Source organism: Lithobates pipiens, unplaced genomic scaffold (assembly GCF_037356315.1).
Source record: "Lithobates pipiens isolate NorthernLeopardFrog02 unplaced genomic scaffold, aLitPip1_a1.2 Scaffold_28, whole genome shotgun sequence".
Lineage (NCBI taxonomy): Eukaryota > Metazoa > Chordata > Amphibia > Anura > Ranidae > Lithobates > Lithobates pipiens.
This window is the reverse complement of record NW_027507789.1, coordinates 87,957,011-87,973,197: the sequence shown is the minus strand read 5'-3', so window position 1 is coordinate 87,973,197 and position 16,187 is coordinate 87,957,011. Positions and strand designations below refer to the sequence as shown.

Sequence of the window (16,187 nt, the reverse complement as noted above, 5' to 3'; positions counted from 1 at the left end):
GAGGCAGGGAGAGCTGTACTTACCCGTCTGGTCAGAATAGCTGGAGGCATTTCATCACAGACCCATTGCCAGAGCAGTACGGGGTGGCTGCTGGCCATGGCACACTGTGACACGGACAGCAGTAGCCCGGTCATATGTGTGCCCCAAAGCATATAGCTCACCAGCCGCACCTAGAGCAGAAGGGGCATGTTATAGTGAACCCAGCGCGTAGCTAGGGCCTGCTCACGCTCGATGGCCAGGCTCGGGAGACTACAAGGATCTATATTATCCAGCCTGTCACCCAGCTGGCTGTTGATAGAAGATCACAGGATCAAAATCTTGTGGAAAAATTAAAAAATCTCCAGGACCAATGGTCCCTTCAGGGAGCCTAGGTCCTTCTCCTTCACTAAGCAGAAAAAAACTGAGCTGCAGGAAGCAGGCTGAGGGGTTATAGCTGGAGGGACCGCCCCCTGGGTGGAACTATGCAGTTCTGCTGTTTTTACATGTGTTACATGTTCTGCCTAGTCCTCTCCTAAAGGTGGTGTAATAACCCTACAGTCAAGAATTAAAGGAGCTGCGTCCGTCAATGAACGAAAGAGAAAAAAAAAGTATGTAATTTTCCCATAACTTGTGGCAATATATAAAATATTTAATGGACTCAACGTGCCACTAGCTTGGGGTGTCTACTTTCCAAAATGGCGTCATTTGGGGGGGGGGGAGGGAGGGTTGTGCCATCTTGGCATTTTATGGCCTTCAAAACTGTTATGGGTAGTGAGTAGTGAAATAAAAAATGTACGCCCTTAGAAATCCTGAAGGCAGTGCTTGGTTTTCGGGGTCCCGTACGTGGCTATGCTCCCAAAAAGTCCCACACGTGGTATCCCCATTCTCAGGAGAAGCAGCAAAATGTATTTTGTGGTGCAATTCCACGTATAAACATGGCATGTGTGAGCAATATACAGTGGTGTGAAAAAGTGTTTGCCCCCTTCCTCATTTCCTGTTCCTTTGCATGTTTGTCACACTTAAGTGTTTCGGAACATCAAACCAATTTAAACAATAGTCAAGGACAACACAAGTAAACACAAAATGCAATTTGTAAATGAAGGTGTTTATTATTAAAGGTGAAAAAAAATCCAAACCATCATGGCCCTGTGTGAAAAAGTGATTGCCCCCTAAACCTAATAACTGGTTGGGCCACCCTTAGCAGCAACAACTGCAACCAAGCGTTTGCGATAACGTGCAATGAGGCTTTTACAGCGTCCTGGAGGAATTTTGGCCCACTCATCTTTGCAGAATTGTCCTAATTCAGTTACATTAGAGGGTTTTCGAGCATGAACGGCCTTTTTAAGGTCATACCACAACATCTCAATAGGATTCAGGTCAGGACTTTGGCTAGGCCACTCCAAAGTCTTCATTTTGTTTTTCTTCAGCCATTCGGTGGTGGACTTGCTGGTGTGTTTAGGATCATTGTCCTGCTGCAGAACCCAAGTTCGTTTCAGCTTGAGTACACAAACAGATGGTCGGACATTCTCCTTCAGGATCTCTTGGTAGACAGCAGAATTCATAGTTCCTTTTATCACGGCAAGTCTTCCAGGTCCTGAAGCAGCAAAACAGCCCCAGACCATCACACTACCACCACCATATTTTACTGTTGGTATAATGTTCTTTTTATGAAATGCAGTGTTCCTTCTACGCCAGATATACTTGGACACACACCTTCCAAAGAGTTCCACTTTTGTCTCATCGGTCCACAGAATTTTGTCCCAAAAGTCTTGGGGATCATGAAGATGTGTTGTGGAGAAATTGAGACGAGCTTTGATGTTCTTTTTGCTCAGCAGTGGTTTTCTCCTTGGAACTCTGCCATGCAGGCCATTTTTGCCCAGTCTTTTCCTGATGGTGGAGGCATGAACGCTGACCTTAACTGAGGCAAGTGAGGCCTGCAGTTCCTTGGACGTTGTTGTGGGGTCTTTTGTGACCTCTTGGATGAGTCGTCGCTGCGCTCTTGGGGTAATTTTGGGCGGCCGGCCACTCCTGGGAAGGTTCACCACTGTTCCATGTCTTCGCCATTTGTGGATAATGGCTCTCACTGTGGTTCGCTGGATTCCCAAAGCTTTGGAAATGGCTTTATAACCCTTTCCAGACTGATAGATCTCAATTACTTTCTTTCTCAATTGTTCCTGAATTTCTTTGGGTCTCGGCATGATATGTAGCTTTTAAGGATCTTCTGGTGGACCTTACTGTGTCAATCAGCTCCTATTTAAGTGATGCCTTGATTGTGAACAGGTGTGGCAATAATCAGGCCTGGGTGTGGCTAGAGAAATTGAACTCAGGTGTGGACAACCACAGTTATAGTATGTTTTAACAAGGGGGGCAATCACTTTTTCACACAGGGCCATGATGGTTTGGATTTTTTTTCACCTTTAATAATAAACACCTTCATTTACAAATTGCATTTTGTGTTTACTTGTGTTGTCCTTGACTATTGTTTAAATTGGTTTGATGTTCCGAAACACTTAAGTGTGACAAACATGCAAAGGAACAGGAAATGAGGAAGGGGGCAAACACTTTTTCACACCACTGTATCATTTAGTGACAACTTTTTGTAAACATTTTTTTTCAATGGGCTCAACATGCCTCTTAGCAATTTCCTTAGGGTGTCTACTTTCCAAAATGGGGTCATTGGGGGGGGGGGGGGGGGGTGTACTGTCCTGCCATTTTAGCACCTCAAGAAATGAGATAGGCAGTCATAAACTAAAAGCTGCAAAAATTCCAGAAAATGTACCCTAGTTTGCAGACGCTATAGCTTTTGCGCAAACCAATAAATATATGCTTATTGACATTTTTTTAACAAAGACAAGTTGCTGAATACATTTTGGCCTAAATGTATGACTAAAATTGAGTTTATTGGATTTTTCTTATAACAAAAATTAGAAAATACATTTTTTTTTAAATTTTTTCGGTCTTTTTCCATTTATATCGCAAAAAAAATAAAAATTGCAGAGCCAATCAATCAAATACCAAAAAGAAAGGTCTATTTGTGGTAAAAAAGGAAGCAAATTTTGTTTAGGTACAACACTGCCTGACTGCGCAATTACCAGTTAAAGCAGTGCAGTGCCAAATTGTAAAAAGTCCTCTGGTCTTTGACCAGCCAAATGGTCCAGAGCTGTAGTGGTTAATGGTTTTCCCTTTAATGAACAAGAAAATAATGACATTGGGCTGGTTTAATAATTCTATGGGGCTGGTATGAAATTATTTTCAGGGCTTGTTTTTAATCCCAGTCCGGCCCTGCTCTCATCTCTTGCATACTCCAAAATGCCAATGCAAGGTGAAATTAAGATAGAAAAAAATGGATGTCTGTGCATTTGGTAAAACTGTGCACCTGTGGAAGTGGGTGGTAGTGATCTGCTGGAAGGGGGGGTGGCAGCCACAGGTGTGTGCTAATGAGGTCAACTAATGAATTCCTTCCTGTGTTTTAGACCCCTTTTACACTGAAGCAGTTTTCTGGTGCGTCTGCTGGGGCATTCATAAAAGTTCTGCAAGCAGCATCTTTGGGATAGGTTGGGAGAAATGCCCCTGCTCATTACAATAAATGGGCAGCACTTCTGAAGCGCCTGAAAATTGATTCGGAAGCGCCCCGCTAGCGGGCAAAATGCTCTGCAAAAGCACCGCTTGAAAAGCGTTAAAGCCCTACTAAAATGAGCATCGCTTTAACGCGTACGGCCGCCGCTTTCAGTGTAAAAGCAGCCAGTAAGGCCTCTCTGTCTGAAGGCTACATACCAGCAAGTAATAAAGCTTTCTAAGGAATAAATCAAAGGCTAAGGTAAAGCCTTGTTCTCAAAATCAAAGAAAGCTTTTATTTTTTTTTGCAACAGAGGTACATTAATGGTATATTAGTACATAGGGTAACTGTCATTTAGAAGGAAAAAAGTAAACTTAGCCTTTAAAATTATACTAAAATCTCAGTTTTTTTTCTTTAAAAATAAAACATTTTTTAAGTCATACTTACCTGCTCTGTGCAGTGGTTTTGCACAGGGCAGCCCAGATCCTCCTGTTCTCTGGTTCCTCGCTGGCACTTCTGGCCCCTGCCGAGTGCCCCCACAGCAAGCAGCTTGCTATGGGGGCACCTGAGCTGAGCTGCTGCTCTGTGTTCAGTCAGACACAGCGCCGTGGTTTGGCTTCACCCTCTCTATAATTGGTGCACTGGAGCATCCATCAATGTGGAACTCCTCTCTTTTGCATATATTTACTGAGCAACGGCTGATAGACTCTGACAGGATGGGAAAGAGGAAGATACTGGGAGACTAAAAAGCTGTTTTTGACCAAACGTAAATGTGAGGTCACATTATCTGAGGTGAGCACACGCCTAATGGGGGAGCACTGAGGTGAATACCACAAGCACATTTGAGGTTCTGTGAAGATAAAATTTTGCGATATGGCACTGCATTGCTTTAACTGACAATTGCGCGGTCATGCGACATTGCACCAAAACAACATTTACATACTTTTTTTCTCACAAATAGAGCTTTCTTTTGGTGGTATTTGATCAGCTCTGCGGTTTTTATTTTTTGTGCTATAAACAAAAAAGTGAAAAAAAATTAAAAAAAAAGAAATATTTTTTACTTTTTGCTATAATAAATATCCCCCAAAAATATATATATTTTTTCCTCTGTTTAGGCCGATATGTATTCTACATATTTTTGGTAAAAAAAAAAATCGCAATAAGCGTATATTGATTGGTTTGTGCAAAAGTTATAGGGTCTACAAAATAGGGGATAGATTTATGGCATTTTTATTATTAAATTTTTTATATTAGTAATGGCAGCGATCTGTGATTTTTATCGTGACTGCGACATTATGGCGGGCACATTTGCGGAACACTTCTGACATTATTTTGGGACCAGTGTCATTTATACAGTGATCAGTGCTTTAAAAATGCACTGATTACTGTATAAATGACACTGACAGGGAAGGGGTTAAATACTAGGGGGCAATCAAGGTGTTAAATGTGTCCCAGGGAGTGATTCTAACTGTGGGGGGGAAGGGCTACCTAGGACATGACAGCGGTCACTTCTCCCGAAGACAGGGAGCAGTAGATCTCTGTCATGTCACTATGCAGATCGGGAAAATGCCTTGTTTACATAGGCATCTCCCTGTTCTGCCTCTCCATGACAGGCTCACGGGACACCGGTGGACATCAAGTGGCGGTGGGTGTGCATGCAAGCCCACAATTCCGCGTCTTAGAGGGGACGTACCTTTACACCCATTTGCGCAGCTGTGCCATTATACTGATGTATGTCATCATACATTGGTCGGCAAGCAGTTATAGTCATTATTTTTTACACTGAAGCACTTGTCCATTTAATGGATTTGGACTGTTTATAGAGGAACACAAATCAGTTTGGAGTTCAATAATTGGTACTTTATTTGTTCACTTGAGCACTTATGATATAAAAATGCATGGCAAGAGAGTTGTGGCATGTTTATATATGTTCACTAGAATAACGTGTATATTTTGTGTAATTTTGATCATTGATGTTATTTTATTTTAGATGTAAACTCACAGTGCAGCATAATTTATTTTATTATAATTCTAGCACTAGACCTCCTGTATAAATCTGAAGTGGTAACCTGTAAAGGATTTTAAAGCTTCACCTATGGATATTAAAAATGTATGTAGTTTGTCTCTAATGAACGGTAATGCGCAATTTTAAAGAGAGTCCCGGAGCTAGCAGCTGCAAGCTGTGGACGGAGGGACGGCATGACATGTGCTGGACCGCACAGTTGCCGTCTTAAGGGCAGTGTTACGTGGCCGCTTTAAGGGGAGGAGTAGGCGGGGCTAAGGGGCAGAGCCGAGGCATAAATCCAGGAAGCCGAGGCGGATGTACGCAGTCAGTGAGCGGAGGAGGAAGTGATCCCCACCCACCCTCCCTAGTTGTATTGGGGATCAAGGTCAAGAGGATTAGGGTTTGGTTAAGGCAGTTTTTGGGATCGTTAGAAGAGGTGAAGTGAGGTTCAGGTAGGAAACATGTTGTACCCATCCATGGGATGGGGGTAGTTTGATGGTACTTCCAGGTTAGAAGGGGTTAACATGGAAGGGTTAAAAGGGGTAGGACACTGCACTGGTTTGGGTATAGCCTCCGAGATAGGAGGTCAAGAGGTCAAAAGTTATGGAAGTCGTTCGCAGTGACCAGTATGTTTGGTATGCTATTTACCCATGACCCATTACAAATGTTTGGCATTTTTACAGTTATTAAAGTTATTTATGGAAATTTTATTAAAATATATTTTGTTAATAAATTAAGGCCGGTGGCCATTTACTCCACATCTAGTCTAGTCATTTGTTAATATTCAATGGGTGTTTGGGTATGGGGGAAGGTTACACCACACTGGGCCTAAGTCCTACAGATGTCAAGTGTTATGCCTCGTACACACAACCGGACTTTGGTCCAGCGGTCTTCCCAACTGACTTTTCAGCAGAGTCCTGACAGATTTCCAAGCGAACGGACTTGGCCATACACGAACGGACTAAGTCTGTTCGAAAGTCAGTTCCTTTTGAACGTGATGACATAAGACAGGACTAAAAAAGGAAGTTCAAAAGCCAGTAGCCAATTGCTTCCCGTATTGGTCCGTGGTACCAGCATACAGACGAACAGTTTTCCCGATAGGAATTGAGTCCATCGGACAGATTTGAAACTCGTTCTATTTCTAGGTCCGTTCGATTTTTAAAATGAAAAACAATCGAATTAGCCCACACATGATCAGATTGTCCGATGGACTGATTCCGTGTGTACGCAGCATTAGGCTTAATGTAAAAAAATGAAAAATGCCTGTAAGCGAAACGCGACTAAACGCGAGTTACTATGTTTAGCCGTGTTTAGAAGTGCTTGGCGCTTAAAATGCCTCTAAACTCAGAGTCTGAACTATTTTTTTTTGCTTTCCAAAAAAGGCCTCTAAACTCAACTGCCTAGAAACTACTATAAACGACCCTGTGTGATCCCCATACTGAGGAAGTAGCAGAATGTGTTTTGGGGTGTAATTCCACATATACCAATTGGCATGTATGAGAAATCTCATTAAAATGACAAATTTGTGTAAAAAAAAATAATATTTTGTCATTTTTTAATAACTTGTGGCAAAACATAAAATGCTCCAAGCACTCAACATGCCTCTCAGCAAATAGCTTGGGGGTGTCTACTTTCCAAAATGGGCTAATTTGGGGGTGTTTGTACTATCTCTGCATTTTTGGGCCTCCAAAACTGTGATAGATCGTGAGGAAGCCACATGAGGAAATTACAGCCTTTGAAGACCTGAAGGTAGTCATTGGTTTTCAGCCCCTGTACGCAGCTAGGAAGGTCTCACGTCTCACAAGGACACATGTGGTATCCCCATAATTGGGAGAAGTATTTAAAGTAAGTATAATGGTCTGTTTCAAAAAATTGTGGCAAAAATTTAACTCTTCCATGCACTTAACATGCCCATCAGGAGACACCTTGGCTACTTTTCAAAAAGGGGTCATTTGGGGGGGTGTTTGCAGTACCCTAGATTTTATCACCTCAAGAAATGTGATCAGTCAGAAAGTAAAGGCTGTGTAAATTCCATTATATATTGTTTGTAGACACTGTAACTTTCACACAAATCAGTTAATGTACACTTATTAGACATGTGCAGAGTAAAATATTTCGTTTCGGAATTTCGTTTTCGTCCGAAAACTTAATTTATTTAGTTACTCCCGAAATTCGTTTTTATTTATTTCGTTTTTCGTTCAAAAATTGCATTCGTCCGAAAATCCACATGAATTACGGTCGAATCTGTCTTTGAAGGCTTATGGTGTCTGTCGAATGTATAAAGAAGATTCGACAGAGCTAGTATATAGCATACTTTAGAACCCTATTAAAGTCTATGGGACTCCAACGATCAAAATCTAAAGTGCTAATTTTAAAGGCTAATTTGCAAGTTACTGTCCTAAAAAGTGTTTGGGGACCCGGGTCCTGCCCCAGGGGACATGTATCAATGCAAAAAAAAGTTTTAAAAACGGCCGTTTTTTCGGGAGCAGTGATTTTAATAATGATTAAAGTGAAACAATAAAAGTGTAATATTCCTTTAAATTTCGTAGGGGGGGGGGTTGTCTATAGTATGCCTGTGAAGGGGCGCATGTTTCCCGTGCTTAGAATTGTCCCTGCACAAAGTGTCATTTATGCAGGAAAAAAAAGTCCTTTAAAATCACTCGCAGCTATTATGAATTGTCGGCTCCCGTAATACAGAGAACACTCATTGAAAGTCATTGATAAAAAAATAAATAAATAAATAAATAAAAAAAGCGTGGGGGTCCCCCAAATTCAATTACCAGGCCCTTCAGGTCTGGTATGGATATTAAGGGGAACCCTGCCTCAAATTTAAGAAAAAATTTGACGTGGGGTTCCCCCTAAATATCCATAACCAGACCCTTCAGGTCTGGTATGGATATTAAGGGGAACCCCGCGTCAAATTAAAAAAAAAATTGACGTGGGGTTCCCCCTAAAAATCCATACCAGACCCTTTATCCGAGCACGCAACCTGGCAGGCCGCAGGAAAAGAGGGGGGGACGAGAGAGCGGCCCCCCCTCCCTCCTGAACCGTACCAGGCCACATGCCCTCAACATTGGGAGGATGCTTTGGGAGTCTGTGACCCCTCAAAGCACCATGTCCCCATGTTGATGAGGACAAGGGCCTCATCTCCACAACCCTGGCCGGTGGTTGTGGAGGTCTGCGGGCGGGGGGCTTATCAGAATCTGGAAGCCCCCTTTAACAAGGGGACCCCCAGATCCCGCCCCCCCCCCTGTTTGAAATGGTAAGGGGGTACAAAAGTACCCCTACCATTTCACAAAGAAAGTGTAAAAAATGGTTAAATGAAACAAACACACTTTTGAAAAATTCTTTTATTAAAAAAAAAAAAAAAAAAAAAAAAAAAGATTCCAGCGGCGGTAATCCACTCTTCCTATCCAGCGACGGACGATCATCTCCAGCGATGTCTCATCTCATCCAGCGCAGCGAATCCTTCGTTCTTCTGTCTCCGCAGAGGAGACAATGCAAGGATTCCGGCTCCCTGACGTTTCTTATATACGGTGGGCGGGGCCACCCGTCACCTGACCCCGCCCCCCTCTGACGCAAGAGGAAACCCGGGGTTCCCCGTGACGTATGGGTGACCCCGCCCCCCTCTGATGTAACGGAAACCTGCCTGTGTTACATCAGAGGGGTGCGTGGTCACCCATACGTCACAGGGAACCCCGGGTTTCCCCTTGCGTCAGAGGGGGGCGGGGTCAGGTGACGGGTGGCCCCGCCCTCCGTATATAAGAAACGTCAGGCAGCCGGAATCCTTGCATTGTCTCCTCTGCGGAGACAGAAGAAGGACGGAGGATTCGCTGCGCTGGAGAGATGAGACATCCCTGGAGAGATGACCGTCCGTCGCTGGATAGCAAGAGTGGATTACCGCCGCTGGAATCTTTTTTTTATTTTTAATAAAGGAATTTTTCAAAAGTGTGTTTGTTTTATTTAACCATTTTTTTACACTTTCTTTGTGAAATGGTAGGGGTACTTTTGTACCCCCTTACCATTTCAAACAGGGGGGGGGGCCGGGATCTGGGGGTCCCCTTGTTAAAGGGGGCTTCCAGATTCTGATAAGCCCCCCGCCCGCAGACCTCCACAACCACCGGCCAGGGTTGTGGAGATGAGGCCCTTGTCCTCATCAACATGGGGACAAGGTGCTTTGAGGGGTCACAGACCCCCAAAGCATCCTCCCAATGTTGAGGGCATGTGGCCTGGTACGGTTCAGGAGGGAGGGGGGGCCGCTCTCTCGTCCCCCCCTCTTTTCCTGCGGCCTGCCAGGTTGCGTGCTCGGATAAAGGGTCTGGTATGGATTTTTAGGGGGAACCCCACGTCAATTTTTTTTTAAATTTGACGCGGGGTTCCCCTTAATATCCATACCAGACCTGAAGGGTCTGGTTATGGATATTTAGGGGGAACCCCACGTCAAATTTTTTCTTAAATTTGAGGCAGGGTTCCCCTTAATATCCATACCAGACCTGAAGGGCCTGGTAATTGAATTTGGGGGACCCCCACGCTTTTTTTTTATTTATTTATTTATTTTTTTATCAATGACTTTCAATGAGTGTTCTCTGTATTACGGGAGCCGACAATTCATAATAGCTGCGAGTGATTTTAAAGGACTTTTTTTCCTGCATAAATGACACTTTGTGCAGCGACAGTTCTAAGCCCCAGAAACATGAGCCCCTTCACAGGCATACTATAGACAACCCCCCCCTACGAAATTTAAAGGAATATTACACTTTTATTGTTTCACTTTAATCATTATTAAAATCACTGCTCCCGAAAAAACGGCCGTTTTTAAAACTTTTTTTTGCACTGATACATGTCCCCTGGGGCAGGACCCGGGTCCCCAAACACTTTTTAGGACAGTAACTTGCAGAATCTTTTCTCTCCGTCAAATCTTTTCTCTGTCGAATATTTTCTCTATATAATCTTGGACTAATAGAGGTAAGGTTAGGCACATTCGACCATAGGTTCTATAGACACGTTGTCAGAGTCATGTCGAATCTCCTATTCTATATCGAACTGTTGTAACAACGAAAACGAAAATAAAGCATTTATTTATGTCGGATCTTTCGTTTTTCGGATTTTGTGCTTTCGTTATCGTTTGTCAAAACGAAAACGAAAATAGCTGAAATTCGGACGAAAATGCATTCGGACGAAAACGAATGCACATGTCTAACACTTATCGGGATTTTATTTTACCAAAGACACGTTTTAGCATACATTTATGATGAAATTCAATTTTATTGGATTTTTTTTTTATAACAGAAAGTAGAAAATATTATTTTTTTATTTATAGCGCAAAATAAAAACCCCAGTGGTGATCAAATACCACCAAAAGGAAGCTCTATTTGTGTAATAAAATTACATAAATTTCATTTGGGTACAGCGTTGCATGACTGAGCAATTGGCAGTTAAATTATGGCAGTGCTGTACAGCAAAAAATGCTCTGGTCATGAAGGGGGTAAATCCTTCCGGAAGTCAAGTGGTTAAGTAGGGGGAAGGTCAGGTTTGAGGGTGCCTGAAGAATCTGGAGGGAGTTTGGGGAAGAAGAATTGCCACAGTCCACAGAATCCAAAGACTCAGATCCAGCATGTAATTAACACAAGATGCCGATTGACACTACCAGCTATTGGGGATTGCCAGTTTTGGACTAACATTTGCAAAGATATGGCTGGGCAGCCATACCTTTGCTATGTTAGAGAGTTTCACCTCTCAACCATGTTAGAGAGTTTCAGCTCTGGACTTTGTATTGCTCGTTGTCTGTTCTGCCATGAGAAGTACAGTAAAAGTTATCAAACTGTACTAAACCTGGTCTGAAGTCATTCATAGGGGTGCATGATGTTTTCTGGCATATGAAGGAACATGGTCAGTTAGTAAAGCACATGTGGGGTATGAAGCAAAGCCACTGCAAAAGGTCTACTTGGCAAGACAAGTGGGAGGAGGAATGTAGTTGCTATGGGTGACCAGTAACTAGTGCAAGATACATTGCAGCCAGTCATGAAGTCATACTTGTCATACAGTCATACTTGACGGAGGTGACAAGTCCTCCGGTAGAAGGAATTGATGCTCTGACACAAGCGGTTTGCTCCCCAAAGTAACTGGGACCAAACCTGTTGTACAGAGACAGTAGAGCCGGAGTGCACACATGAGGTCTGCGCTAGTGCATGACCCGGCCCCATTCTGTCACTGGGAGTGAGGTGGCAGACGTACGCTGGATTGGTGGAGAACGCATGGGCTCAGCAGTGTCCCTCCTAAATGCAACATACTACAAGGAAGGTGTGTAGTGACATGGGACAGACTCTGTATATTTATTAGTGCACACTGACTACAGCTCATTTCTAAGCTGCCATAATGTTTGATTCTCATATAAATGCGGTCCCCACCTGGTCTTCGGCATTGATGAGTGCGCACACATGTAAAATGTATCCCTGCATGCAGGGGAAGTGGCCCCATCAGGAGAACAAAAAAAAGAAGGAGTCAGGGGTGTGTAAGACACAGTTTAAGGATCAGGCGAATTAAAAATTTCCCAGGAAACAATAATCTCCCCCACATCCAGTAAAATGCCCCACTCCCCCCAAAAAATGACACCCTTCAATCCCAACACAGATCTTATTTTTCCCAGCATAAAGCATATGCCACCACAAATCCCCCCCCCCCCCCATCCAAGTACCAATTCCCCCTCCCAACACAAATCCTCTTCCCTCCCGGGACAAATCATTTTCTCCCCAATCCCCCCTCCCACAACAAATCCTCCCCATCTAATCTCCCTTCACAACACAAATCCTCTTCACTCCTTAACCCCCCCCCCCCCTCTCAGCACAACTACCCCTCCACACACATCTCAGTACATATCCCACCCATGCACAAATCTTCCTTCCCCTCCATCATCTTCCCAGCAGAAATCCTCCCAAACTACTCCTCCCAGTAAAAAAAATCTCCATTCCAGTGCAAATTCTCCTCAAACTCCTCTCCCCACTTCAAGCACCCCCCCCCCCCTAATTCTCACCCAGCACTACAAATCATCCATCCCCCAATCTTCCATCCCAAAACATACAGATCTCAAATCAGCATGGCACAATGCTAGGGGAATTCCCTCCTTCTGGGCTCCTACTACTACTGTTGTGCATGACACACTTCAGTTCAGAAGGAGCCTAGTAGAAGGTTTCCTCTGTGCTGTCCATGTCTTATTGTGACGAGTAGTGACACCATTGCCTGTCACAATAATACAGAGTGAGTGATCGCAGTGTCTGAGACCCAGACACCCCACAAGAGATGCAGGGCTGAGTGCATCCAGTGCAGTTTACATCTTAATTAAGTATAGCTAAAACAACCCAAAAACATTTTTAGTTTAAGGGTAGAGTAGGAAATGGTTAAAAACCCTAGCATTGTTGAACGCAGCTAAACTGTGTATTCCTGTTCACTGGGGCACATCCAGACCTCTGACAATCAAGGAATGGTTTATGAGGATCAATAGAACCGCTGAAATGGAAGAACTTATAGCCATTTCGCAGGAAAACATCACTAAACACAACTCTCGTTGGGCTTGCTGGTCCCACTTCAAAACAACCTCGGACTACGCACACTTCATGCAATTGAATCCTACCTGAACAAGAGAGACTCCTCACTCCTTTGACTGTAAACATAGCGAGGGCTTGGGGAGGAGGGGGGGAGCGGGCAGAAGTCGGGGGCTAGATTGGCGGCTATTGCCCCCCCCCTGACTCGTCTGGCCCGCTCCTCCCATCTTCTCCATTTACTTTCACCTTTGATCCATACACACACTCCCATTATAATTCCAATTTTTCAGTGCGAAAGATCTCCCCCCCTCACCCTGCTTACCACCCTCCCCTCAACCCCCCCCCCCCTTTTTTTTTTTTTTTTCTCTTCCTCCTTCCCCCTCCCCCCCACCACACTCATTCAAAAAATGGATGTAACCGATAAAACCAGCTGGACTGGTTACGTAAAGGCTTCTATAAGGCATGAAACACATGCGACACACATAATCCTGGACAGAACCCTAGACGGATGTCTATAAATAAAAACTTCCGCAACCAATCTAAAGTTATACACAGTACACTCATCTGATTCAGCAGCTAATTCGAAAACCCGTCAACCTAAGAACAAATACAGATAATCATTTACTGCGACAGATTGTACCATATTGTGCACCCAATTGCTACTCCTGGTCGTACAAGATAAATCCTTCACAGGTTTACACACACACACGTGTTGTATGTTCTTTATAGTTGATACTGTCACGGATACTATGGAGCTTGTAAAACATGTCTACATTCCTATTATGATGTCATTGTACATATACTGTTATATCCTGTGATCTGTAAATTTGTCTCTACTTATGTTCAATAAAACTTTTATGGAATAAAAAAAAAAAAAAAAAAAAAAAAACCCTAGCAGTTTTTTTTGCTAACTATGCCTCATGGAGAGATTTCCTACACTTTTGCCCCCATACACACGAGCGGAATTTCCATCGAATTTCGCCAGCAAAAGTCTGATGGAGCATACACTTGGTAGGAATCTATGACCAAAAGCTCACATCAGACTTTTGCTGGCGGAATTTCCGATCATGTGTACGGGGCCAGAGACTTCACAGGAAGCAAGGGTGATGTAGGATGACACCACTCACTCACTATATCTTTGGCCGAGCAGTGTTGTTGCCCTAGGTCAGGAAGTGTGTTGGGAACATCTCCCTTCTCCACACTTCCTTAACATGTGATCTGAAGGTCAAAGAAGATTAAAGTTTTGAGATAACATAGCAGCATGCACAAGGGCCAGGGTAGCACTGGATTTCTGGCAGGTTTCATAATATATTTTTGGACGCATTGCACCAATATAACAAAACTCTTTTAATTGTATAGTTACGCACCAAAAGGAAGCAAATAACAGAACTTTATTTTAAATGTATATCCAAAAGTTTTTTTGTTTTTTTTCTAGTTTTGGTTAGATTAGGATAGGGTTAAAACTGGGTTTGCACGATTTACCTTTTTTTTACTGGGGAGTACGTATGTTAAATGTACACATCTGTAATATGTCAAATCCTAATCTGCTTGGCCATAGTGTCCCCGTCCTGCTGGACTTGCTAAGTATGAAAAACCAAGGCCGCTTGTGGTGCTCACAGAGCTGGAGGAGATGTATAGGTAAGCATGTATAGGCGGTCCAGCCCCAAGCTGACATCACTTCCGCCCTATACTAACGTGTGTGCTCCAAGCTGATTTACAGGAGTCCCAGAACGTCCTACATCTCCTCCAGCCCTATGAGCATCGCAAGTGGCCGTAGTTTTCCATTATTGACAGTGCAGATTTGGATTTGACATAGTACAGATATGTACTTTTAACATGTGAATTGTTATAAAAAAAACCTGAATAAACTGCATATTGCTGAACTTAAATGGAGCTTCACTGTCTTTCTATACTTGATTCACACCAGTGGAGTGGTGCGGAAAACTGCAAGTGATTCTTTTCAGTACAATATAAGACCATTCATTTTTTTATGCACACAAAACACATCACAAAGGTATTCGTTTCAGATACTGGAGTATTTTCATGAATACAAGTACTCATGCAAATACTTGGTATCGGCGCAACCCTAGTTAAAACCACTGCTAGTATGTTTTTTGCTCTCTGTGTCCAAGTGGGAAGAATTATCTTTACTGCCTGTCCTAAAAATGCAACAGAAGTGGGAGAAAATATCTATAAATTGAGGGAGATTCCTCACGTAAACAGCTGTCAGTAGGACAGAGGTACCCATTGAAAGATTTTCCTTCATCTCTTCTTTTTTTGAGGGCAGCTGTAAAATTTTAAAGCAACAATGGTGACCAGGATAAATTTACCTTGTGGGGACACAAGTAGCAATCCAATTTAAGAGCAACACTAACCCTTCTCTACATTATCACAAACTGTGATCACATGCACTTTAAAGATCAGTTCTATCTAGTCACTGAGTCATCGTCCTTTGTAAATTGGTTAATAGGTTAATAAATAGGTTAATTGGTTAATAAGCTACTATTACACATAGGGCGGTACAATAAATCTACTGACATTCTGTTACAAAAGATGAACAAGGCAAATTAGCGTTGCAATATTAGATTACCTTTAAATCTCTGATGGGAGTCTGAGGCGAGACGTACAGCTAAACCCAGGCCAATTCCTGAAGAACATCCTGTGATCAGAACCACTCTCTTCTCCATAAGAACTGCTAATGGAATACAAACCTAGAAAACTTCTTTACTTGGAGGCGATAACAAACTCCTCAGTCCTCTTGCTTGGAATCTTGAAAGCTGTTATGTCTATAGCTGATACCTCAAGGTCTTCAGCTAGCATTGCCCTCTACTCCTCATTTCTGTACAAACATCTGTGTGCAAAGAGGGAAAAATATACTATTATACAACAGTGAGCAAGTTAGCACTGGCTTTTCAGTAATCTGTAGTCCCACATGACTGTTCTGGACTGTTTTTGATGTTAGCATTCGCCAATCCAGTCTAAGTACTCTGTTCCCTCGACGTGACCAGCTGTCTTGCAAGAGTCCTTTCTCCTCATGTCCAGCATCGGTGTAGGGCAGGTCTTTCCTGCAGAATAGAGCAGCACTCACATTAACCCCCCTTTCAGCAGC

At 43.1% G+C, this 16,187-nt stretch overlaps 1 protein-coding gene across 1 annotated transcript in view; it reads right to left on the bottom strand.

Annotated features, from left to right (window-relative positions):
* The window catches only part of HSD17B1 (hydroxysteroid 17-beta dehydrogenase 1), a 485,223-nt gene extending 469,395 nt beyond the window's left edge, over positions 1 to 15,828 (bottom strand). Inside the window, exon 1 of the mRNA XM_077459465.1 lies at positions 15,669 to 15,828. Coding sequence (XP_077315591.1) covers positions 15,669 to 15,765 — 97 coding nt within the window. The 5' untranslated portion in view covers positions 15,766 to 15,828. The remainder of the gene's footprint in view (positions 1 to 15,668) is intronic.
* Between the last annotated feature and the right edge of the window lie 359 nt (positions 15,829 to 16,187).